Source organism: Panthera uncia (assembly GCF_023721935.1).
Source record: "Panthera uncia isolate 11264 chromosome A3 unlocalized genomic scaffold, Puncia_PCG_1.0 HiC_scaffold_11, whole genome shotgun sequence".
Classification (NCBI taxonomy): domain Eukaryota; kingdom Metazoa; phylum Chordata; class Mammalia; order Carnivora; family Felidae; genus Panthera; species Panthera uncia.
In genome coordinates, this window is record NW_026057578.1 from 28696359 (window position 1) to 28721601 (window position 25243).

Genomic DNA, 25243 nt, shown 5'->3' on the forward strand with positions numbered 1-25243 from the left:
CCCAACGCCTTGGCTTCAACCCAGTGAAACACGTCAGACTTCTGGCCTCCAGAGCGATAAGAGAACAAATTTGTATTATTTGAAGTCACCCGTGTGGGAATCTGTTGTAGCGCATCCTGGAAACTAACACATCATCTAATACATCACGATTCAAGGACAAAATAACCCATACTTGACTGTGACTTAAAATCAGAACACGTGAGATTTGCTTTTCTTGTGTTTACATGACGGGTAGGTGCTGATAATAATAAAAAAGTAATTGCCTGTCATACTATGGTCATACGCATGGCCCTTGAAATGCTGTCGTTATAACTGCATCAGGGCAATTCATAGTTTGCTGTGCGACAGCACTAAGCATTGAGATGGCGACAAATGGTCTCTGACCCAACTATTCACTGTCTGCCATTGTAGCACAAAAACAACCCTAGACCATATATGAAGAAATGAGCGTGGCTGTGTTCCAATAACATTTTCCCTACTGACACTGAAATGTGAATTTCCTACTTCAGTTTCTATGGTTCACAAAATATTCTTCTTCTTTACCCCCCCCAACCATTTAAGTACATAAAAACCATTCTTCATTTTCGGGCCATATGAAAATAACAAGCCAAATCTGGCCCGTAGACCATTATTTGCCAATCCTTGATCAATACTTTCCAGAAGAGAAAAATGAAGCTTCTGGCTATAACATTTTGGAGGGCACTTACAGTCTGACGGTCCCATACACAATGTTGTATATAAATTCCTATCTATGTCCTCTAAACTACCGTCAGGGGCAAATACTATTATTATACTTATAATCCCATATTATACTATATTATTATTATACTATATTATGCAGAAGAGGCGACTAGGGAAGAGAAATTTTCAGTACCTTGGCCAAAGATATCAAACCTCCACAGCACTGTCCAATAAAATTTTCTGTGCGAGGGAAAACATTTCATATCTCCTCTTCAAATACAGTAGCTACAAGTCACATGACTACCGAGCACTTGAAATGAGTGACTAAAACCCTGAATTTTTAGTTTTACTTAATTTTACTTAATGTTTAGTTTCTTTTCAATAGCTACACTGGACAATACTGCTCTAATGGGGAGAGCGAGGGAACAGGTAGACACAGGAAGAAAGAGAATAAGTAAATTATCCACGGTGTCCCACAGCTAATAAATGAAGGAGCAAGGACTTGAAGCAGGAATTTCAAGCCCTAAAGTCCATTGTCTTGGCACTGAAACGACCAGCCAAAGCTAGCAGTGGACCATGATTTCTGGGCAGGTGCTTGTGGAAGTCAGTCTACGTAGAGGTTCTTAGACATCTGAAGAAAATCGAAATTACCACTGTGACCTGTCCAGGAGCCCGTCCCAGGTGGTCCATTCTCCTGAAACTATAATCTGAAGACTGATTGTAGGTGTTTTTGAGAGTCACCATGAGGTTGTCTATCACGTAAGCCTCTGGAAAACGGTTTCCAAGCCAGGGGGTCCAGAGGGAGCTCCATGTTGGGCTTACGGCTACATCTCGCAGGCAGTTTTCTCCCAGGAGAGTGTCGTAGAAAACCCGTTTCATCTAGTGGAGGAAGGTATCAGACACAGGAGACCCATGTGGTCTGAGAAGTTTTGAGGGACCAAGGGGCCAGCATGAAGCTGGTGAACCGGGCTCTGCCCCAGCTCTAAACCATAGCCAAATGGCAGCTCCTCGTGGGGCATTTTTCACCTGCAGCCCATTTGGAGCAGAGCTCTGGGTTTTCCAGGGAAGCAGGGGTGAATGGCAGCTTTGGACCCACAGGGGCAGGGGCACAGTTGTGTGTCAGGCGAGCTTTCTGACGTGCAGTAATGTGTTCTCTCTACAGTGGGAAAAACAGAATGTATGACGTCATCCAAGAGACGATTGAAAATGATTTTCCAACCTTCCTGGGCAAGATCTTTGCTTTCCTCGCCAACCCTGGCCTGATCATCCCAGCCATCCTGCTGATGTTGTAAGTCAGCCAGGGCCCCTCCCCTTGCCCTTGAGACTCCCCTGGCGGGTCCTCCTTTCCTGCCCTCTTAATCTACACTTCCCAGAGGCAGAGCCCAAGACGAAGACTCGAACGCAAATAGTTAATTGGTGAGGGAGGAAGGTCATTATCACTGGGATGATTTTAATGTGGATGTGGATGGGGGTTGGGGGGGGGGGGCTCTGAGAAACAGTGTGTCTGAGTCATCCTGCTCAAGGGTGAGGGATGGGGCTTTCGTAGACCAGCACCCATCGGTCACTGGTTGGGTGAGATCAAAGGGGAGAGGGGTTGTTTCCTCAGCCATTTGAGTCAGGTGCATTCGCGGGTAGAACGGATTCCGCAGGGAAATGGAAGGGAAACTCCAGGCACAGAGGTGAAGGAACTGGCAGTTATAAGTCTTTCGGGGAGCACGCTGAAAGACGGGGTCCAAGGAATACAGATGGGCAAGCCAGTATTTTGCAGCACCCTCCTAAACGTTCGCTAGAAATATCAAAGATTTCTGGGCTCTGAGTCTCTGAGGGCTGATTCAGCCTGTCCCTGGCTGGGCCCTGGAGGACTTCTCCACAGGGCACACCATGCACCTGCACATTTGGGTCTCACCACTATCCCTCCCAAAGACTGAGAAAGCCCCGAGGACAGTGGGTGGGTCTGATGATTTCTCTACCCCCAACACCAGCCTAGGCCATAGGAAGTAAATGACAAATAGTCAAGGAAGGAACGAGGGAAGAGAGAAAAGAAGGTGGGAAGCAAGAATCCTGAATTTGAATTACTGTCATCAACAATGTTCTAGTGAGGGGCGCCTGGGTAGCTCAGTTGGTTAAGCGTTCGACTTCAGCTCAGGTCATGATCTCACAGTTTGTGAGTTCGAGTCCCGCGTCGGGCTCTGTGCTGACAGCTCAGAGCCTGGAGCCTGTTTCTAATTCTGTGCCTGCCTCTCTCTCTCTCTGCCCCTCCCCTATTCATACTCTCTCTGTGGCTCAAAAATAAATAAATGTTGGGGCACCTGGGTGGCTCAGTCGGTTAAGTGTCCAACTTCGGTCTCATGGTTCATGGGTTCAAGCCCCACGTCGGGCTCTGTGCAGACAGCTCAGAGCCTAGAGCCTGCTTCGGATTCTGTGTCTCCCTCTCTCTGCCCCTTCCCCAGCTCACACTTTGTCTCTCTGTCTCTCTCAAAACTAAATAAACGTTAAAAAAAATTTTAATAAATAAAGGTTAAAAAAAATTTTAATGTACTAGTGAAAATATTAGGGCATTTTTCTTCATAAAAATCTTTTTTTGGCATGCTTTTTTTTTTAATTGTGAAATATTCCTGGGGCACCTGGGTAGCTCAGTCAGTTAAGCATCAGACTTTGGCTCAAGGTTTGTGGGTCCGAGCCCCACGTCTGGCTCTGTGCTGACAGCTCAGAGCCTGGAGCCTGCTTCGGATTGTGTCTCCCTCTCTCTCTCTGCCCCTCCCCCGCTCGCACTCTGTCTCTCTCTCAAAAATAAACAAACATTAAAAAAAAATTATGTAGGGGCGCATGGGTGGCTCAGTCGGTTGAGCGTCCAACTTCAGCTCAGGTCACGATCTCGCGGTCCGTGAGTTCGAGCCCCGCATCAGGCTCTGGGCTGGTGGCTCAGAGCCTGGAGCCTGTTTCGGATTCTGTGTCTCCCTCTCTCTCTGCCCCTCCCCTGTTCATGCTCTGTCTCTCTCTGTCTCAAAAATAAATAAATGTTAAAAAAAATTTTTTTAATAAAAAAAAATTATGTATTGTGAAATATTCCTAACCTACAGAAAAGTAGAGACAACCATGAACATGATTCCAAGAGTAAACAGATGTTAATATTTTGCAGTGTTTGCTTCAGATCTGTCACTTTCCACGAAATAAAATGTTACAGATAACACAAGTCCCACCTAATCCTGCTCTCTCCCTCCCTCTCTCCCTCTCTCCCTCTCTCTCTCTCTCTCTCCCCCCGACAGTAACCGCTCTCGAAACCATTTGCACGCAAGGTTTGGTATTTTCATCACGTTGGCCGTGTCCTATTGTTTTCTGGGCTTTAAATTTTTTCGTGAATGGTTCACCCAGCATAGCTTTGCTCACTCAACATTATGTTTGGGGAATACATGACCACACATTTTAACGGCTCTACTCCCATCTGCCGTATGATTAAACCACAGTTTATCCACCCCTCTGCCTAGAGGTGGGTAGATTGTTTCCACTTTTTTGCTACTGCAGATGTGGTCGTTGGGCAAATGTGAGGGATTCCCTAGGGCAGACCATGGGAAGTGGAGTAGGGAATTGTGGGTATGAGTTTCTTCAATCTTTCTATTTTATTTTATTTTGTTTTGTTTTATTTTATGTATGTATGTATTTATTTGAGAGAGAGAAAGAGAGAGGCAGAGCAGGCGAAGGGCAGAGAAGAGAGGCAGACACAGAATCCGAAGCAGGCTCCAGGCTCCGAGCTGTCAGCACAGAGCCTGACACGGGGCTCGAACTCACGGACCATGAGATCATGACCTGAGCCAAAGTCCAGACACATAACCGACTGAGCCACCCGGGCGCCCCTTTCCAGTCCTTTTAAATAGTGCTGAAGTGCTCCCCCAAAGAGGTGTATTTCCTCCCATCCTTGATTGGAACAGCAGCCTCGCTCACCCTGGCCTGAGAGAGGACTGGGTTGATGGTGACAACCTGGCCTATGCCTTGACCGCCTGAGGAAATTCTGGAACCCACACACCAAGCCTGACCCTTGCAGGTGGCACCAGGAAGTGCTAAATTTGGGGACGGAGGGACACAGCCACCCATGAGGATTTCATCTTCTCCCACCTCCGATTCCTCCCTAATAAATGGGTTGTTAACTAGGAGAGAAGGTGAGGCCTGGCACAGAGCAGGGACTTGCACAACAGATTCCGCTCCCCCTGCCTGTCCTCCCTTCTCTCCTCTGAGTCTCTGCTGCAGGAGGCTCCCATGACAGTCTGGGGCCCACGCTGTGCCCCGAAGACAAGGTGATTCCTCCCCTCTGGCGGGAGGGAGCTGGCCGACTGGAGTTGCCCTGAGCGGGCCCCACCCTGAGGGGAAAGCTTAGAAGACCCAAGCCGGAGCAGCTAAGGCTTGAAATCCAGGGAGAAAAGTGACAAATAAGGATGAACCACGAAAGCCCCCAAGGAACAGGCCGACACAGCACCCCATCCGGGTGGCACCTTGGCTTTTGTGGCCCCTGCCCTCTCAGGTGGTGCACCCAAGTCGAAACCCCCCCGATCTCAGGTCCTGTGAAAGGGAAGCCCACGCTCTGGCCTCAAAGGACGCCTAGGCAGCCGGTAGGAGCTGGACCTTGAAAACCATCAGCCCAAGACAGTGCTCCCTAAGCAGGGACCTCCAGGACTTCGGCAGCTGTGTTTTCAAGCAAACTTGGAGCGGGCACCTAGCGCCCAGACTCTCCTCTCTCAGCCCTCGAGGCCTGTGGAAAAGAGCTTTAGCTAAATGAGGGCTCCACCAAGAACTGATAGATGGGGCCACCTTGGGCAAACTCCTTAACGTCTCACCATTCCAGGTTGCTGATCTGGAAAAGACCATCCTTTCTACCTCATGGGGTTTGGGTGAAGACCACTGAGATGTGGAGTGGGATGCCCGTGGCGCGGAGCCTGACACAGGGCAGGTACCCAGGAAGCAGGGTCAGGAGACCCTGCCCCTCCCCCACCTCTTCAGCTTTCCAAGAAGGAAGGCTTTACTGAGCACTCTGAGAGCTAAAAATGTGTATGTCATTTCCACATTCAATAAAACAGAAGGCAGAGGTGTCCAGAACCTCCTCCGCACTAAGTGGAGACAGGAGAGTAGGTGTTCTATCCCTCCAGCCTGTGCAGAGGCAACCTACTCCAGGAAGCCGGCCTTGATTCCTCTGGAAGGGGTCCAGCTTTTGTCACTTTCCAAGACTGCGGTATCACAGGAGGCTCACTTTTCTCTTGCAGCCTGGCCATCTACTACCTGAACTCGGTTTCCAAAAGCCTTTCCCGAGCGAATGCCCAGCTGAGAAAGAAAATCCAAGCGGTGAGTCTGTCGGGAGTTTTCGCTCAAACAGATGTCACGTTTTTGTTTTCTGCTGATTTGCTCTTTGAGCCCAGCTGTACGATCTACATGGCCTTCTTCTAAACGAAATCCCAAACTATCCGTATTGCAGGAAGCCTTGTAAGATCGAACAACACGCATATATGTTCTGAGGCTATTTGGGGGGCAGACAATAATAACGCCTTCGATTTGGAGAGGTTGCTAAAGAACAGGAGAAATTCAATAAAACCAGTAAAAATTTCAGTAAAACCAGTACCCATAATAATACCTACAGTTTAAAGCTAACACAATAAACACTAGAGAAAATATTGTCAAAATGACTTAGTGCTTGTGCCCAGGGCCTAAGGAGTCTCTTAAGCCCCTCGCCACTGTTTCTCTCTCCCTCCCCCTCTCTCCACCAGCTGACTTCTGACTGCTGTTTTCCACTCTCCCAGCCCCCAAACCCCTCCTACACATGGTAAAGGGCAGACCCCAACCCCCTCTGAGCCTTGTCCCCCTGGCCCCTCTCCCCCCCCCCCCCCCCGCTTCTGGAATAATCTCATTTGCCTCGCAGCCACTTCCCTATCCGCATCTCCCTCTGTTAATCTCACCATCCTCCTGCCCAGATTCCAGAAAGCCTTGAAATGGAGGACTGGCGAGGTTTCTGTCCTCCCCTGGCCAGATGTTCCTTCAAATACTGTGCAAACTTGAGTCTTGGGCTGTCCCTCTTCAACCAGTGGTGAGGACCGACAAGAACTGAAGACGGAGTCCTTGTCCCCCTAGGTCTCAACATCCTAGGCTCTGAGCCTCAAACACTCATTTCCCTGAGAACTAATTATTTCTCCTGCAGCTCCGTGAAGTTGAGAAGAGCCACAAATCTGTCAAAGGCAGGACCCCAGCCAGAGATTCAGAGGACACAGCTAAAGGCAACTCCAAAAATGCCACCCAGCTCCAACTCACCAAAGAAGGTAAATTCTAGGGGCGAGTGGGAGGCTCAGTCACTTGAGCATCTGACTCTTGATTTTAGCTCAGGTCATGATCTCACGGTTCGTGGGTTCGAGCCCCGCGTCGGGCTCTGGGCTGACAGCTCGGAGCCCGAAGCCTGCTTCCGATTCTGTGTCTCCCTCTCTCTCTGCCCCTCCCCTGCTCATGCTCTGTCTCTGTCTCAAAAATAAACATTAAAAGAAAAATTTAGTGTCCAGGGATGAGATGCAGAAGAGTGACTGGCTGGCAGCTTATCGGAAAGCTGAAGAAAATATTTGAAATCTTCTCAGTTTCCCACATGGGACAGGAAATGGAGTAAATGCGATGTTATGTTGTAATTTCACCAGCAGAAGTGAGACCAAAAAATGGAACGGACATATCTGGGCGCCAATAGACTTAAGTGTGGAAGGGGAAAAAATAGATGTATGAAAGGTTTTCTATGAGAAACCAAGGAACGCACACTGGCTTGGCAGTGGTAGTCTCATGGCCCCCACAGTCCCAATGTGCCTGTCCCTCTTACCCAGTCCTTCCCCGCCCTGCTCTTCTGGCTGCTGCTTTCAAGCCGGCCCTTCTCCAAATTTGAGTTTTCAGGGGCCCCTGGGTGGCTCAGCCGGTTAAGCGTCCGACTTTAGCTCAGGTCACGATCTCAGGGTTCGTGGGTTCGATCCTGCTGCCGGGGCAGAGCCTGCTTCGGATCCTTTGTCCCCCTCTCCGTCTCCCCCTCCCCAACCCCCAACCAGACGCACGTGCCCTCCTCTGTCTCTCAAAAACAAACACTTAAAATACTTTTTTGAATTTTTGTTACAAATCCAAAGGCCTTTCAGTTGTGTACTGAGTAACTCAGCACTGCAGTGTTTGATGTTTAAAAAGTTAGCGGGGGGCGCCTGGGTGGCTCAGTCGGTTAAGCGTCCGACTTCAGCTCAGGTCACGATCTCGCAGTTCGTGAGTTCGAGCCCCGCGTCGGGCTCTGGGCTGATGGCTCAGAGCCTGGAGCCTGCTTCCGATTCTGTGTCTCCCTCTCTCTCTGCCCCTCCCCCGTTCATGCTCTGTCTCTCTCTGTCCCAAAAATAAATAAACGTTAAAAAAAAATTAAAAAAATAAAAAAATAAAAAATAAAAAAAAAAAATAAAAAGTTAGCGTGATCTAGAGCACATCAGCGGGAGTAGGCTGGCGGGGGAGCGCCTAGGAAGATGGCCAGCATTTCATCTGAAAAACTCATGGCCTCCATCGCTGCCCTCACTTAGCTTCTCTTCTTGAAGAATTTCCTAGAATGATACCAGTTACTGTAACAAACAGGCCCAAACAACTAATGACTCAAACACAATGAAAGTTTCCTTCTCACTCCACGTAAAGTCCCAATTGGGTGTTTCACCCGATGGCCACTTTCTTCGCAAGGGACAGCCGCAGGGACGCTGGCTCCTTCCATCCCGTGACTCCACCCGCATCAGGTTGGTGCCGGGGGAAGAGGCCAGAGGACACCTGGAAGCGGGGCTGGGCAAAGCCTGGACTTCAGTCACAGGCCACATTCACCCACCCTGAGAACCTAGTCCATTTCTGTGTCCCGGGAACTGCGTCTGGCTAAGAACGTGCCAACAATTGCCCTGAGGTCAGAGTGAGGGGGAGAGAAGGACACGGGTAAGCAAAAGCACTAGAAATTGGATATGATGCCACACAGGTTGCAAAGGCCCTTCCAGCATCGTCTGTGACCCTGTCAGCCACCTGGGAGGCTGTTATTATCATCCCAACGTCATGCTCAAGAGAACCCAGGCTCAGGGAGTCCAGCTGAAGGCCAACATTCGAAATCTAGCTCTCCGGCCAGCAGACCATATTCCTCCAGCAGATCCGTTTATGCTAAGGCTAGGCCGAGGCCCAATAGTGGCCCCCAGACACCTAAGGGCCACCTGACCATTGTCACATCACCAGATGGGACTGGAATCCACAGGCCGAGCAGGGCAGCTCCAGAAGGGCTCCGATTCGATACCAGGCAACTGAAGCAAATCCTCCCACGCCCTCATTCTTGTCTTGGTTCCTTTTCCAGGGACCACGCCTCACTCTGCCAGCCAAAACCAGACCACAGGCAAGAAGGCCCAGGATCCTGGGATCTCCAGTTCTGCCAGCAGGATCACGCTGCCTGTCTCCCAGCACCTCCCCGTATCTCGGCCTCCTGGTGTCAGACCAGATTCTGGCCAACCTCGGCCTCAGACCCATCCTTGGAGGTCAGCCTCTGGAAAGAGCGCTCCCAGACCTCCCCACTGATAGCGGGGATACACAAGCACCATTCTGGGGCTGATCCTTGGGCCCCGCCAGCTCACACACCCAAAATGATATTCTCTCTTCCTCTCTCTCTCTCTCTCATGCACACACACACACACACACACACACACGATACCCATGCACGCACGTTCTCTCTCCTCTCATTGAATGTGGGAATTTCAATTACTTAGTCTCAGGCAGTTGTTGGCCACCAAAACTGGAAGACAATGGCTTCATCCACTCTTTAGGGGAGCTGAGCCTCCCGACTCCCCCTAAACTGCCCTTCCTAGTATCTTGGTTCAGGCAGCCTGGACCTTGAACTCACCATGGTTCTCTCGACTCCAGACTTTGGGAGGAGGGACCAGGGCCATGATCATCACCATAGACTTTGTCATGGCACCCATGTTGGTGTTATGCCCAGAATTCGTGATCCCCAAATACCGCCAGGGAGCCGAGTCCGATGTAAAAGCAAAAGAGCCTTTATTCGAGCTAGCTCGAGCTCAATCCCCTACCTGCACCCGACGCAGCGGTGAGATACCGGGGAGAGAGAGCGAGTTTCAAAAGGACAAAGGTTTTATTGGGGCCTAGGGGCAGTTGGTGAAGTAATGGCTGTGGCCTCAGCCGATTGGCTGGGGAAGGGACCGAGTCTTGTTAGGCAGGCGAGGGTGGGGGGGCGTTGCTCAAGGGGAGGAGGTGTGGTCAAGGTGAAGGACACAGAACAAGATGGAGTCGGCAGGCGTAGGCCCGCCCTTTCATTGGGACCCTGGTTTCTGCTAGCCTTACTAACTGGGAGGAGGGGCCCACATTCCTAACTGTCAGCCCTATCCAAAGGAGATGAGGCGGTTTAAATAAAAGGTACAAGAAAGCACTGAAAACAAAGGTAAATGAGCCAAAGTGCAGCCATGGTGAGTGGGAAGATGGTTCTCCCCCGGAACCCAGCCTGAGGGGAGCTGAGGCCATTAAGCAGCAAAAAATGCATCGGAGCCTTCCAGCAGCAAGGCAACAAGCAAGTGTTTCTTCCAACCGAAGAGGACTTAGATTGCTCGGGGCAGAAAATCCTTCTCAAGCGTCAAATTCTAAAAAGAATTTGATAGTCTGCTTACTGTCTAGGGAATGTTGAAGATGGTTTCTCTGAGGAGTTTTGCAAAGGATGCAATGCAATCGCCTTGTCTGGCGATTCGATGTTCAGCTAGCATCACGATGTGGTTCTCTGCAAAATGTCTCCTCGGGGGCATAAGCCAGGGAGCCCCAAGCCACGGAGAAGGCCTCGCCAGCAAGGACAGAGGCTCGGCAGGGAGCGAGTCATAGCCCAGGACACTGACAGCGCAGGTATCCTGCGGGTGGTTTCCTCCCCTCCTCTGCCCCTTGTTCCCAGCCCCCCGTGAGCCACGTGGCTTCAGAATCATCTCATGCCTGGTCTCTGAGTGCTCTAAGGGGAGTCCTCTCCCCGACCCACGGCCCAACCACGGCCCCAGGGGTTTTCAGGAGAAGCCCCCACACCTTGGAGGTCAGGCAAAGTCCTGGTGGGGAGATGGAGATTTTACAGAGATTTCATAAGCTATAAATTAAAATAAGTCCCAGGTTCCCTCCCACTTCCTTCCCCTTCCCAACCCAGCACCAACGCTTCACGTGTGACCTGGAACGGAGTGGGAACGGGGACCACATGACGGGGAGAAACAGATCAGTTCTTTCTCCCTTATCTCCGGGCGAGGCTAACGAAGATGTTTGTGGAACTCAGGTCCAACCCTCAATCCCAAACTCTTGTGTGTCACGTGCCTTCTTCTGGGAGGACACAATCTGGTCCTGAGCTTACTACCTACCTGACCCCTCGACATGGGAATCCAGGCTGCCTAACCCAACCGCCCAGGACTGGGAGGTCAGACACCTGACCTTCAGAGTCACCCGCCCAGATAATGCCAGCCTCTGGGGAGGGGAACGAGAGGGGCCTGAGTCATCAGCCTCCTAGTGATCCCTGTCCAGCTCCCAATGGCTACCCAGATGCCTAAGCACCCACTATAAACACAAACACACTATCCTTTTTTTTTAAGATTTATTTTTGAGAGAGAGTGCAAACGGGGGAGGGGCAGAGAGAGAGGCAGTTAGAGGATCCAAAGCAGGCTCTTTGCTCACAGCAGTGAGCCCGATTCGGGGCTTGAACTCACAAACCGGGAGATCATGCCCTGAGCCCAAGTGGGACGCTCAAACGACTGAGCCACCCAGGTGCCCCACAAACACTTTATCCTGTCCTGAGGATGCACAATTTTATGTGAGGGAATGTATTTGTTGTCTGTTTCTGCATAACAGATTACCCCCCAAACTTAGCAACTTCAACACTTAGTATCTCACAGTTTCTGTGGGTCAACCATTTGGGAGTGGCCTTCCTGGGCAGTTCTGCCTCTGGGTATCTCTCAAGATCTCAGGCCGGGCTACAGGCACCGGAAGATTTGGCTGGGACTGGAAGATTTGCTCTCAAGATGGTTCCTACACATGGCTGTTGACGGGAGGTTTCATTCCCTGCTGGCTATTAACAGGAGACTTCGATTTCTCCCCATGTGGATCTCGCCAGGGATCTGCTGGGGTGTCCTCACAACACAACAGCTGGTCCCCACCCCCATCCACGCCCCCAGAGCAAGTGATCCAAGAGAGAGAGAGAGAGAGAGAGAGCAAGGAGGAAGCCACGTGCCTTTTATAGCCTAGTCTCAGAAGGTACGCCGTCAATCCTACCACTTTCCATCCGTTAGAACTCAGTCACTAGGTCTAGCTCACACTCAAGGGTAGGAGATTAGGCCCCATCTCTCGAAGGGAGTTATCAAAGAATTTTTGAACGTGTTTTAAAAGGAGCTTTCCTAACTCAAACAGTCGCAAGACTTCGGTCAAACTCTAGAGCTTTTTCGAGAGTTGTCCATCAGAGAATTAGCTAAGGTGGTTCCCAGGACCCTCAAGCAACAGGAATCTTCCACCGAGCTAGAGAGAGAGGCAGGGAAAGAAGGCACGGGTAAGAGAGGAAGGGTGTTGTTGATACAGTGTGGCTTTACAGTGGGGGCATGTTATTAGAACACGGTCCTATCTGCGATTCAGCCTATCCAGGAGCCATCAGTCATGAAGATCACTCTTTCTTCTTTTTACTCCCTCCCTCCCTCCCTCTGTCTCCCTCTCTGTCTTTCCTTGTTCAGCTCACCTAAGAATGATTTGAAATAGAAAGTCTATTTAACAATTTATCCAGAGAACTACGGCTGGTGTCTTACTGATGATACCTTGTTTGTGCATTTCTTACTGGGGGAAAATGAAATGAATGGACACTGGTTTTTATCTGTCAGGGGTTATTTCTGCAGTCAGATCCTTTCATTTCCGATAATCGCGCTCTATGACCATAAAGAACGTCGTTGTACACAGACTCACATAAGTAGGAACACATCTTTGGGGAAGATCAAGGAAGACACCTGATCTCGCCATGGCTTGCATACTCACAGAAACCGGGGTATGGTGCACCAGCCAGTAAGGGGAGCTGGGCCACGTACCAAGAGCATCCACTCTGCTGGTGACCCTCAATTCAGTAAACTCCCTTCAGACATTCTCGGGAGAGGCCCGCCCAAAGCTGAGACACCCAAGTTCCTATAAGGGATAATAAGAACAAAACCTGCACTGCAGAAAGGGACATTTGTCCTTTTTTGACCTTGGCAGAAAGTGGAGGAGGAAAAAGTCTCCCTTGAGAATTTATACCCACAAGGCAACCCTCACACAGAGGATCTCAGTTCCCACACCAACTGGGCATTCCCAAAACCTCATATGGAAAATTTTAATTTAAAGTGATCTTAGGTTCATAGCACCTCCGAGAAAGAGGGGGGCAGAAAGGCAAAGCAACAACAAACAATGTAACGAAGAGAAAGCGTGTAAGATGAGAGAAATAGGATATATCAGCAATCAAAACAAATGCAGATAGACCAAGCCCTGCAGATAGAGGACAGAGATTATCAGATGAATATTTTATAATCCCATGTGCTGTTTCTAAGAGATACCTTTAAAACCTAAGGATAGAGTCAGTAGGGACTTTATCCCTTTTTGTTCCTAGGGAACAAAACTAAAATACAATCTTCAAAGGCAAAATCACCAGGGGTGTGAGGGCCATCCAATTTTGTAAGTTAGGCTTATTTTTGAGTGCTGAGGGTTGCTGTTAAAGACAGCTCTCTGCAGCACTGTGCCAGGTAACTTATTCTGCGATGCAGTATTGGTTTTAGAAAGCGTGAAGAAAGGCCCAAGATAATGGTTGGGGCAGATGAGGTATACAGAGCATTACAGACATCTCTGTCACCGGACCATGTCTGCAAAATGAGCCATAGAAACCTGAGCTCCAAATTCCGTTAGAAAGATCCCACAAGTTGACACGTGTCAGACACATGTAAGTCAAGCACGGTGCTACAGGCTCAGAAAAAACAGATATGATCACAGGCGTGGACGAGATCAAACATCCTGGAGGGGCGCCTGGGTGGCTCAGTCGGTTAAGCGTCCGACTTCGGCTCAGGTCATGAGCTCACGGTTCAAGGGTTCAAGCCCCGTGTCAGGCTCTGTGCTGACAGCTCACAGCCTGGGGCCTGCTTCGCCTTCCATGTCTCCCTCTCTCTGCCCCTCCCCCACTCATTCTCTGTCTCAAAAATAAACAGACATTAAAAGAAAATTTAAGATCAAAAATTTATGAACTCAATGATCTTCCTTGGATGCTTTTCATTCTTCTGTGTCTGTGGAAATATTGTTCATATGTGTAACTCATTACCAAAGACTGTTGCAGGGGTTCTTTCTACATTTGAGAAAAGGGCCAAGGAATTCCTGGAAGCCTTTCAAATTCAGTGTGAGGGTTTTCCATTCTAGAAATGAGTGTAGAGTGCCGCCATCTTGAGGTTGTTTCATGCAATTTCCTTTCCTGAAGTTCTCCCTACGCGCTAGAATTCAAAAAGCATATTCCATTTCCATAGGTCCCCAATAGTGTCGACAGGAGTGAAAACTCTGGGCTAACTTACACCAAAATGACACAGTGAGCCACAGCCTGGGCTAAATAAAAGCGGAATAGATGCTATAGAGTATGATTCTTCCCAGTGAATGGACAGTTCTATCTACAGGGAGAAAGAAAAGGCTCCAGGTGCCACATGGCTTTAAAGCTTGAACCTGGGGCGCCAGGGTGGCTCGGTCAGTTAAGCATCTGACTTTGGCTCAGGTCATGATCTTGCAGTTTGTGGGTTTGAGCCCTGCATTGGAACTCTGTGGTTGGAGCCTGGAGCCTACTTCGGATTCTGTGTCTCCCTCTCTCTCGCTGCCCCTCCCCTGCTTGTTCTTTCTCAAAAATAAACTTTAAAAAAATAAGTAAATAAATAAATAAAAGCTTGAACCTGGAACATGCCCAGGCAACCAGCACTCTTGTTCCATCCTATAGCTCATTTTGTTTTGTTTTTTTCAAACATTTCTTTTTTTTATGTTTATTTATTTTTGAGAGAGGGAGACACGGAGGGCGAGTGGGGAAGGGGCAGAGAGAGAGAGAGACCCAGAATCCGAAGCAGGCTCCGGGCTCTGAGCTGTCAGCACAGAGCCTGATGCAGGGCTCTAACCCACGAGCCGTGAGAGCCCAAGTCAGAAGCTTAATCTGCGGAGACCCCACCCCGATCTCTAAATGACCCACACATTCTTCTCGTAACTACCTAAAACCTCTTCTAGCTGTAAAGTCTTCCCCAGGAACTTCCCCAGGAAGTTGTCTTCCGGTCAGCCTCCCACACTATTGCACTAAAGCCCTTGGTGATGCTCCACTCCTGGGATTATAAAGTCTCCGAGGTCAGAGGTCACAGGTTAGCGTCACCGTCACCATTGTATCTCTGCTGGATGCCGCCTCTTCCCTGAGGGCCTGGGTAAAACGACGCAACCTTCCGTATTGTTGCACTACACATTTACTTGATTTTTTTTTATCTCCTCCTAGAATGTAAACTCTGCCATGGCAGTGACTTGGTTTCTTTACTACTGTCTCCAAAGCACCTAGAAAGATACCTAGCATGCTATAGGGACAAAAAAACCTTTTTTCCCGTTTTTTGTTGTTTTTTTTTTTGAAAGTGACTGAGTGGGTGGGGGGAGGTGGGGGAGAGAATCCCAAGCAGGCTCCATGCTCAGCAGGGGCTCGATTCCACAACCCTGGGATCATGACCTGAGCCAAAATCAAGAGACCGATGTTCAACCAACTGAGCCACCCAGGTGCCCTAAAATCTTTTTCTTTTTTTTTTTTTTGGATGAATAGAAGAATTCACTGATGCTGTCGCTTCTTGAATACCCAGATTCCTCATCCTGACCCCTGAACATCCTCATTCCTCCTCTGCAAAAAGACGTCGGATCGTACAGCATCCGAGGGGCCTGCTAGCTTGAAACCTACCTATATCCTCAAAGACTAGCCCCAAAAAGACTGGCTGAATTCAGTTGTTTAGTTTGGCTTCTGAGATGAATGGAGGTAGCTTTGGGCTCGCTTCTCTGCTCCCTCCCCCCACCGCTTGCCACCAGCCCATCTTCCTGTCTGTAAGGTGTCTGCACGCTGAAAGAAATCACCTGGGCCTAATACAGGGCACCCGGGTGGCCCAGTTGGTGAAGCGTCTGACTCTTGATCTCAGCTTGGGTCTTGATCTCTGGGTCGTGAGTTCAAGCCTGATGTTGGGTTCTACACTGGAGAAGGAAGGAAGAAGGGAGGGAAGGAAGGGGAGTCCCCTGGGCCTCATGCATATAAGGATGCCAGAGGTCAGGACCACATCAGGATCTACAAGACTGAGCTGAAATGATACAATCAGGGTAGTAAATCTGAGGTTAGGAAGTTCACCGGCTTATGCCACCCCCCATTTTTGCAACAGCATCTTGCCTCCTTATCCAAAAAGTAAGCAACAGCCCTCACAGTGCATAACTGGATGCCACCGGGCAGCGATGGGTAGCCAAAGTTTTTCAAAGAAAAAGAGGAGGAAATAATGCTTAGAAAGCAGCAACAGGAAGCAGGGAGGACATCGACCTTTATCACCAGTCGAAATAACATGTGGGTCCTCACAGCATCCATAAAAGAAACTAGAATACATTTGGAATTGAATTGCGATGAAAATGTTGCACACCAAAAATGTGTAGACTACAGTGAAAGCAGTACTTTGGAGGGAATGCAGAATCAAAAAGAAAGGTTTACATTAATGAGCCAAATGAACGCACGTTTGCTGACTGATTCATGGTTATGGCTGCTTGGCAAATCATCCCCAAATGTAGTGGCTTTGAGCCACAACGTCATTTCTCACGATTCTGTGGGTAGATGGGGCTCAACAGATGGTTCTTCTGCTGGCCTTGTGTGGGGTTGCTTGTGTGGTGGCAGTCAGACGGTGGCTGGGGTGGGAACACACACAATGGCCCTATCTACCTTCTTGACGGGGACAGCTGGAAGGCTGGGCTCGGTTGAGCTGCTCAGAAAGCTGGACCTGTCCGTGAAGTCTCAGGGCCTTTCCTTCTCTACAAGGTCTCGCAAGCAGAGCGGCTGAATTTCTCATTAGGCAACTCAAGGCTCCGAAGAACGCAAAAGGCTGAGGCTTTGCCCTGGCACAGTATCACTGCTACCACATTCTATTGGCTAAAATGAATGAATCACAGGCCCAGCCTGGTTCCTTGTGGGAGGACTACACGAGGACCTAATGCCAGGAGGGATGGATCACTGGTGGTCATCTTCGGAGACGAGCTACCACAAGGTGATCCTGAGACACCAAGCCCTTAATCTTTCCTTTACTTCACGCTACAATGAGCACCTACAAACAGAACGTGATTGGATTCTCTGCCTTAGGAAGATCATTCTGGCAGTGGCGAGGAAGATGGCTTAGAGAAGGGGAAGCCAGAAGTTTTGCCACTTTGGTGGCAAAGAACTGACCCTAGGTAGGGATGAACCCAGCCCAAAGGGAAGGAAGATATGGTCTCTAATATCACATGCTGCAGAGATGCCCATCGAGGTCAGGACCATGACGTATCAATGAGACAGCTTAGTTAAAGAGGTGGAGGTGAGCGGCCCCCGGGTGGCTCAGTTGTTTGAGTGTCCAACTTCAGCTCAGGTCATGATCTCATGGTTGGTGAGTTTGAGCCTTGCACCAGGCTCACTGCTGTCAGTGACGCGCCCACTTCGGATCCTCTGTCCCCCTCTCTCTCTACCCCTCCCCTGCTCACACTCTTTCTCTCTCAAAAATAAATAAAACATTAAAAAAAAATAAGAAGCAAGGGCGCCTAGGTGGTTCAGTCGGTTAAGCGTCTGACTTCGGCTCAGGTCACGATCTCGCATTTGGTGAGCTGGAGCCCCGCATCAGGCTCTGTGCGCAGAGCCTGGAGCCTGCTTCAGATTCTGTGTCTCCCTCTCTTTCTGCGCCTTCCCAGTTCACACTGTGTCTCTCCGTCTCAAAACTAAATAAAAATAAAAATAAAAATAATTTGTTTAATTTAAAAAGCAAAGAGGTGGAAGTGAGGAAGCCAAAAGAATAGTGTTAGTGGTCACACCACATCCCATCTAATCGTGTGTGTATTTCACCAGTTGAAGTGCTATTCTCTTCCGCCATTTCTGTAAGTTAACCAACCACTGTAAGTTAGCTCTGTAAGTTAGCTCTACCACAGTTCCTTTATAACCAGACAGCTCAAATCTATGGTTAACTTTCAGCTCGGTGACTCGCAGGCCTCTTGAATTTAACCCATAGAAATGGATGTTTATGTATATACACCCACACTATAAATTTGCATGTGTGCATATGGATTTTACATACATACATACATACGTATTTCTATGTATGCTTAGCTGAAGCAAACGTCTTACAGATCAATCCTCTGTAGGACCTACTATTATGTCCTATTCTCTTTCTTCCGATTTTTTTAAAGTTTATTTATTTATTTTGAGAAGAGAGAGAGTGTGCACAAGCAGGGGAGGGGCAGAGAGAGAGAGAGAGAGAGAGAGAGAGAGAGAATCCTAAGCAGGCTCTGCACTATCAGCACAGGGCCCAGTGTGGGGCTCCATTCTATGAACCATGAGATCTTGACCTGAGCTGAAATCAAGAGTTGGATGCTTAACCAACTGAGCCACCCAGTGCCCCACATCCTATTTTTCTAATGCTGGCCAAGAATGTCTAAATTAATTCTGCAATCCATTGATGCATTCTGACTTTACCTTGAAAACCCCTACTTTAGCAGGTAAGCACCTGTAACCCTGGGAATATTTAGGATTAAGTACAGAAATAATGAAAAAAATCAGTCATAGCATTAACATTTTGTTACATTTTGGAAACATCTACTTAATTTGGTATTTATAATTTAAGAGAATTTAACATACTGATGTATGTAACAGATTAATTTTGCAATTCCACTTTAAAATGTGAAAGAGTGGGGCACCTGGGTGGCTCCTTTGGCTGAACATCTGACTCTGGATTCTGGCTCAGGTTACCATCCACCGCCAACGGTCCAGGGTTGTGGGATCAAGCCCTGCCTCGGGCTCTCCTCTGAGTGTGGAGCTTGCATAAGATTATCTCTCTCACCCTCTGCCCCTCTCCCCTATTCACGCTCTCTAAAAAAAAAAAAAAAAAATTTAATGTGAAAGAGTAACTGATTCAGATTCATGACTGTACAAGAATATATGTAATAAGAATTTAATCACATTTTAAGCAATATTGAGATTATGAGATTTTAAGGTTCCTCCTATTTTTAAGAGTGAGCTCAGTACTTGGATTTTGTTTACCAAGGAAGTGAATTGCCTAAGAAAATAGGTTCAATTTACAAATGCGCTTTAGTTATGGGGATATATGGAATAAAAATCCCCTTAAAATGATTTTTTTAATTTGCCAGCATATTTACTATTTTAGGATAACCAGGTTTGGGGTTTATAGCTCTAATATTCATTACTAAAGCAAAGGAAATTTCAAAAGTCACCAGATTGCCCAGAACCCCGTCCTAGAGGGCCTGGAAGCAGCTTCCATTCACCTGGAACTGGGCGTTCAACGGGGCGAGCAACACGTGGCCCTACCAAAGGAACTGGTTCTGCTTCAGCAGGGGAACCAGAAGCCGACCAAGGAACAGGTGAGACTGTCGTTCGTTTCTACTGTATCGCCTGCCACCCTCATTTTTTAAAGTAATAAACAAAATACAACCGAAAAGCTCAAAGCGGGCCACGAAAAGCCGTTTCCTCCGGGTCTGCGCCATCGCGCCCCAGGCCCCGCTTCCATCCGCGGGAGCAGGGTGGTCCCCGAGTGGGAGGCGGGGACGAAGGGGTCCCGGGAGGCGTGGGGAGCAGGGAGGGGTCCGGGGCTCTAGATCACCCGCGTTACGGAAAGCGGGCTCGGCAACAGTTTCCGCGTGGGAATAGTCGCCGCGGCCCGCACGGGACCTCCCGCCCGGTCTCTGCCGAGCTCTGCATCCACAATTCCTATGATGAAGACCTGGGGCTGGAATATTATCTGGGAAAGCGCCTTCCCAAACTGCTTTGCGGCCTGCTGGCCAGGCCGCATCCTGCGCGTCCCCGGCAACCAAGCCGACCCGCGCTGCAGCGGAGGCCGCAAGGCAGCCCGCGCGCTCGCGCTCCCACCTCCCGCCCTCCGGGCGATACCACCGCGGCGCACCCCTCCGAAGGCCCGCAAAGGTATCGTCCCCGGTCTCTGATTGGCCGGCGGCGCGGAGGCGTGGCTTCCGGAGCCCGGTTCCGCGCGCCGGAGCCCACTCGCCGCATTGCGAGCCGGGCCAGGAGCAGGCGCCATGGTGAGGAGTGGTAGCGGGTGCGGGTGAGGCGAAGGCCGAGGTTTGGGCCTGAGTTCGGGCGGGAGCCCGGGCCGGGGCGGGAATCTGCCCTGGGAGCGGGGCCGGGTGAACTCGGGAACCGCGCTGACGCTCGCGCCCCGGCTCCCGTTCCAGGTGCTGCTGCACGTGCTCTTCGAGCACGCGGTCGGCTACGCGCTGCTGGCGCTGAAGGAGGTGGAGGAGATCAGCCTGCTGCTGCCGCAGGTGAGTGGAAGCGGTGGGCTTGCCGGCCGCGCCACAGCTCCTCGGGCCGCCGGGCCCCGGCATGCACCGCGCGCTCCCACGTGGCCGGTCGCGCTTTGGGGGGTGCGCTGGGCCTGAAAGCTCCCGACTTGGCGGTGTGTGTGGGGGGGTCCTTACCTGCGTTCGTAATTAGTGTCGCGTTAGAAGCACTTGCAAGTAAGCCCCCCCCGGGTTGCACCCCGTACGATGAAGCCGACCGGGATTCAGGGCCTATACTCGGCTCGTTTTCAAAGCGTTCGGTTGGTTCTTAAACATGCGTGCAGGGCTGAGAACCGCTGCTTTACTGCGCCCTAGAGGCAAGAGCCAGGGAAGAAAACCGCTCATCCTGTTTCTTCCCCAAGGTGGAAGAGTGCGTGCTCAACCTGGGCAAGTTCCACAATATCGTTCGTCTCGTGGCCTTTTGTCCCTTTGCCTCGTCCCAGGTTGCCTTGGAAAATGCCAACGCTGTGTCTGAAGGTGAGTCGGCCACCACCAAGTATTTTACGGAGATAAGTCGATGTTATTTCTTTGTGGGCCTTCTAGAGATAAATGCTCCATAGGTGAAATCCGGTAGGGTGGCATGGTTTGATGGTAAAGGTGGTTCTCTGGTAATTGTCGAAGTGCTTGGAAAAGGCGGTTTTGATACAGAAGAGCCAAGAAAAAAAGATTATTCCAGAAGGCAAATCAGGCACTGAATGCTTATTTACACAGCGCCCTAGGGTGTGTTGAAGGCTTCAATTATATATTGCACACGCTTGCAATTGGACCTGAGTCCTGTTCCTTCCATGGTTGATGCAGGCTTTGCAGTGATGACGTGAATCTGTCAATCCCCTGAGTGCAATCATTGATGTCTCCATGTCTCTGAGCAAAGCCTGAAGCAAGGAAGGATCTAGGTGTGCCATCCCAGCATGCCCTGTGGGACCAACATAGGATAAGTCTATCACTTAATCAGCGTTTAGGGTGACAGGATCCCTTTTATGAGTTAAGCATTCTTCAGTATGTTAGTGGAAGCTCTCTGTTCTCTGCCGTGAGGTGTTGTTCACGAGGACCTCCGCCTGCTCTTGGAGACACACCTGCCATCCAAAAAGAAGAAAGTACTCTTGGGGGTTGGAGACCCCAAAATCGGTGCTGCTATACAAGAAGAGTTAGGGTACAACTGCCAGACTGGAGGCGTGATAGCTGAGATCCTGCGAGGTGGGACTGCTATTAACATTCACTACATTCGTGGCATCTCTGAGGGGGGATCTGGAAACTTAACAGGGTGCTTAGCCTAAGGTTGCTTCTGGGAAGCCCTTCTGCTTGGCTGGTGCCCGTGGGTGCAGAGGTTGGCTTAGAACCTTCCCTTGCTCACAGTCTCGCTCTCCTCCAGGGGTTCGTCTGCACTTCCACAACCTGGTGAAGGGTCTGACAGATCTGTCTGCTTGTAAAGCCCAGTTGGGGCTGGGACACAGCTATTCCCGTGCCAAAGTTAAGTTTAATGTGAACCGGGTAGACAATATGATTATCCAATCCATTAGTCTCCTGGACCAGCTGGATAAGGACATCAATACTTTCTCCATGCGTGTCAGGTAAAGAGCCTGAGCAACCCCTGAGAAGGGGGTCTTTGGCCTGTGGTTTAACTAATTTGAATGCTGAAGTCAGGACTGGCTCCTGCCGGCAAAACTGCATGGGGTGGGGCTGAGCCTCCCGGTGCTTACCACAGGCTGTGTTCTTACACTGACTGTACAGAAAGAGGAGGCAGAGTAAATCCACCCATATACACCCCAGCCCAGGTGCTTTGCCTGGTCTGTATTGTGAATGGGGGGACATGGAGTTGACGTTTTAAATCTGACTTGTTTCCTGTTCTTCAGGCAAAGAATAGAAATGGAGAGGGTTGAGGCTATAGCTTTGAGACCTGGCAGCTGGGCAGGGAGTGACTGTGCTGGCTTTTTGCAGGGAGTGGTACGGGTATCACTTTCCTGAGCTGGTGAAGATCATCAATGACAATGCTACATACTGCCGCCTCGCTCAGTTCATTGGAAACCGAAGGGAGCTGAATGAAGACAAGCTGGAGAAGCTGGAAGAGCTGACAATGGATGGAGCCAAGGCTAAGGCTATTCTGGATGCCTCGCGGTCCTCCATGGGTCAGTACAGCTTAGTGGCCGGAATAAGTTTGGGGCTGTGAATATCTGGTCTTGCATTCACTCTTGGTGTCCCTTAGGCATGGACATATCAGCCATCGACTTGATAAACATCGAGAGCTTCTCCAGTCGTGTGGTGTCTTTGTCAGAGTACCGCCAGAGCCTACACACTTACCTGCGATCCAAGATGAGCCAAGTAGCCCCCAGCCTATCAGCGCTAATTGGGGAAGCGGTGCGTCAGGGGGAACACAACATGGGGTTAAGGACTATTACAACAGAGGTCCATACTGCTGTATTTTCTGACCCATTGTTAATCTTCCCCAGTTGCACTTGATGACGGGTGAAGCGGAATTATGCAGTTGGTAGAGTGGCAATTCCAGCTTCTCTAATTCCTTGAATCCTTTTCTAGGTAGGTGCACGTCTCATTGCTCATGCTGGCAGCCTCACCAACCTGGCCAAGTATCCAGCGTCCACAGTGCAGATCCTTGGGGCTGAAAAGGCCCTGTTCAGGTACCAGTGAGGGCACCTGCCCACACACAGGTGCCACTTGCGGTGCCCACTGCTTGTTTGGGGATCACGGTGATGGCTGACCAGGGCTCCCTGACCTATACAGACCTCTGCTATGGGGTGATGGCCAGTCCTGGTGTCTGAGTGATTCCCAGGGCCCAGCAAAGGGACCAGATTTCCAGGTCAGCGACATTGGATGCCTTCCCTCTGCCTCTGGGAGCTGTGGGTTGGCATGAGGTGGGGGTGTAGAGACCCAGTCCAGCCTAAGGCTCACTTTGGAGACTGGGAGCACGGGAGGGGAGGAGCTGCCTCGGCTGGTGGGGTTGAGATTTCTGATCTTAAACTCCCCACTAAATATTCTTCTCCCAGAGCCCTGAAGACAAGGGGTAACACCCCAAAATATGGACTCATTTTCCACTCCACCTTCATTGGCCGAGCAGCTGCCAAGAACAAAGGCCGCATCTCCCGATACCTGGCAAACAAATGCAGTATTGCCTCACGAATTGATTGCTTCTCTGGTATGGGTGGGGTTGGAGGAGAAGGGGCTGGGAGGAGGGGAGGCTGACTACCTAGCAGCTTCTACAATGATGGCAATATTTTTCGTCAACAGCAGTTCACCTAGTGAGTGTTGATACCTTGGGTCTGAGTGAAGCTGAGGGTAGAGGGAATACGGTGGGGAGAAGCTGGCCCTTTAGGAGCTGACGGGCTTTGTTTACCCACACGCACGCACACACACACATCCAGAGGTGCCCACAAGTGTATTTGGGGAGAAGCTTCGAGAGCAAGTTGAGGAGCGGCTGTCCTTCTATGAGACAGGAGAGATTCCACGAAAGAATCTGGATGTCATGAAGGAGGCGATGGTTCAGGTCAGTTTGGGCTTTGCTGGGTGGGGGGAGGACCAGAGCTGGCTGTTGGAGGTGATGAACTGGCTTAGCCTGACTTTGTAGAGTGGAGGCAAAAAAACTGATTTAATGAGCCTGATCCAGTGAAGCCGGAAAGGAGGCCTAGAGAACCTGCAGTCTTCAGGGCCTTTTCAGCACTTTTCTTTGGCCAGGCAGAGGAAGCGGCTGCTGAGATGGCCAGGAAGCTGGAGAAGCAGGAGAAGAAACGCTTGAAGAAGGAGAAGAAACGGCTGGCCGCCCTTGCCCTCGCGTCTTCGGAAAACAGCAGTAGTACCCTGGAGGAGTGTGAGGTCAGTGGGCAGGCCAACCCTCAGCCCAGGGTGAAGGCCCTGGGTATAGGGTTCTTGACAGCAGAACAGAGGATGTGCTACCTCACATCATGGTCTCAAGTCCAGGCTTTTGGACTAAAATCAGGACCTGAAACATCTCAAACTACCTCTTGATTCTATAGGAAGGAGATAGGTGCTGAGAGAACTGGCTCAGGAGCCCAGAGAGCTGGTTGTAACACACCCGGTCCCTGGGCAAGTGTTCTGTCCTCGGCTGCCTCCCAGGAGTCCTCAACCGGGGGTAGTGTAAATTCCTGCTCTGCGTGTTCTCAGACGTGTGTCCGGAGGTGGTAGCATTTCACAGTGGGGCTTGGGGCAGGGAGGTCTCCACGATGTGTGCTAGGTTAGGGTCCTCCCCAGGATTTTCATGCAGCGCCCAGTTTGTCAAGTAGTCTTTCAGGGTCCCCTTTGGAACATGGCATGATGGTTCTATTGTGTGTTTTTCTATAGCTATTTCATGGGCTTAGACAGCAACATATCCTCCTTAAGTGGGAGTCCCCTTGGGGATGGGTTTGCAGCATCTTGCCTATAGTTAGAAATCCTTTCCGAAACACTGGGCGATTTTCACACTATTCCCACCAGTTTCTCTGCCCTATTTAGTTGCTGGAATTTTCAGAGGTGCGCACATGCATACGACGGAAGATAGTTTCATGCCCATTTTTCTCTTTAGGAGATAAGTGAGAGACCCAAGAAGAAGAAAAAGCAAAAGCCCCAGGAGACTCCTCAGGAGAACGGAATGGAAGACCCATCGGTTTCTGTCTCCAAACCCAAGAAAAAGAAATCTTTTTCCAAGGAGGAGCTGGTTAGTAGTGATCTTGAAGAGACCGCTGGCAGCGGAAGTCTTCCTAAGAGGAAGAAATCTTTCCCCAAAGAGGAACCAGTTAGTGATGCCGAAGAGGCAGCAAACAGGAGCATCCCTAAGAAAAAGAGGAAATTCTCTTCCAAGGAGGAGCCACTCAGCAGTGGACCAGAAGAGGCTGTTGGCAGCAAGAGCAGCAGCTCCAAGAAAAAGAAAAAGCTCCAGAAGTTCTCCCAGGAAGATTAGAGCGGACATTTTCCCGGTGGGGCATAACCCACATGGCATTTCCCAACCCATCCCTTATATCCCAATAAAAACAAATTCACAGGA

At 50.0% G+C, this 25243-nt stretch overlaps 2 protein-coding genes and 5 non-coding genes across 7 annotated transcripts in view; all 7 read left to right on the forward strand.

Annotated features, from left to right (window-relative positions):
• The window catches only part of TMC2 (transmembrane channel like 2), a 67745-nt gene extending 58499 nt beyond the window's left edge, over positions 1-9246 (forward strand). The window contains exons 17-20 of the mRNA XM_049649820.1: positions 1844-1969; positions 5931-6009; positions 6857-6974; positions 9029-9246. Coding sequence (XP_049505777.1) covers positions 1844-1969; positions 5931-6009; positions 6857-6974; positions 9029-9246 — 541 coding nt within the window. The remainder of the gene's footprint in view (positions 1-1843; positions 1970-5930; positions 6010-6856; positions 6975-9028) is intronic.
• Positions 9247-19907: 10661 nt separating this feature from the next.
• NOP56 (NOP56 ribonucleoprotein) lies at positions 19908-25243 on the forward strand. The gene is made up of 12 exons (XM_049651051.1): positions 19908-19998; positions 20152-20241; positions 20622-20736; positions 21292-21453; positions 21629-21827; positions 22195-22382; positions 22460-22611; positions 22789-22889; positions 23256-23404; positions 23631-23752; positions 23941-24078; positions 24785-25243. Exons 1-12 carry the CDS (start codon positions 19996-19998, stop codon positions 25157-25159), a joined length of 1794 nt encoding a protein of 597 aa, XP_049507008.1. The 5' UTR covers positions 19908-19995; the 3' UTR covers positions 25160-25243.
• Positions 21061-21128, forward strand: LOC125937205 (small nucleolar RNA SNORD110). Its single transcript, XR_007462300.1, has one exon. It is a non-coding gene; the product is annotated as a small nucleolar RNA SNORD110 (small nucleolar RNA).
• Positions 21940-22070, forward strand: LOC125937196 (small nucleolar RNA SNORA51). The gene has a single exon (XR_007462291.1). It is a non-coding gene; the product is annotated as a small nucleolar RNA SNORA51 (small nucleolar RNA).
• On the forward strand, positions 22952-23036 carry LOC125937203 (small nucleolar RNA SNORD86). The gene has a single exon (XR_007462298.1). It is a non-coding gene; the product is annotated as a small nucleolar RNA SNORD86 (small nucleolar RNA).
• Positions 23466-23536, forward strand: LOC125937189 (small nucleolar RNA SNORD56). The gene has a single exon (XR_007462284.1). It is a non-coding gene; the product is annotated as a small nucleolar RNA SNORD56 (small nucleolar RNA).
• Positions 23799-23870, forward strand: LOC125937188 (small nucleolar RNA SNORD57). Its single transcript, XR_007462283.1, has one exon. It is a non-coding gene; the product is annotated as a small nucleolar RNA SNORD57 (small nucleolar RNA).

Bases quoted from the DNA above. Each gene is read 5' to 3' on its own strand.
- NOP56 (XM_049651051.1), top strand. The intron at 20,737-21,291 runs GTGAGTCGGCCA...CTCTGCCGTGAG, and splicing joins TGCCAACGCTGTGTCTGAAG to GTGTTGTTCACGAGGACCTC. The intron at 22,612-22,788 runs GTGCGTCAGGGG...ATCCTTTTCTAG, and splicing joins CAGCGCTAATTGGGGAAGCG to GTAGGTGCACGTCTCATTGC.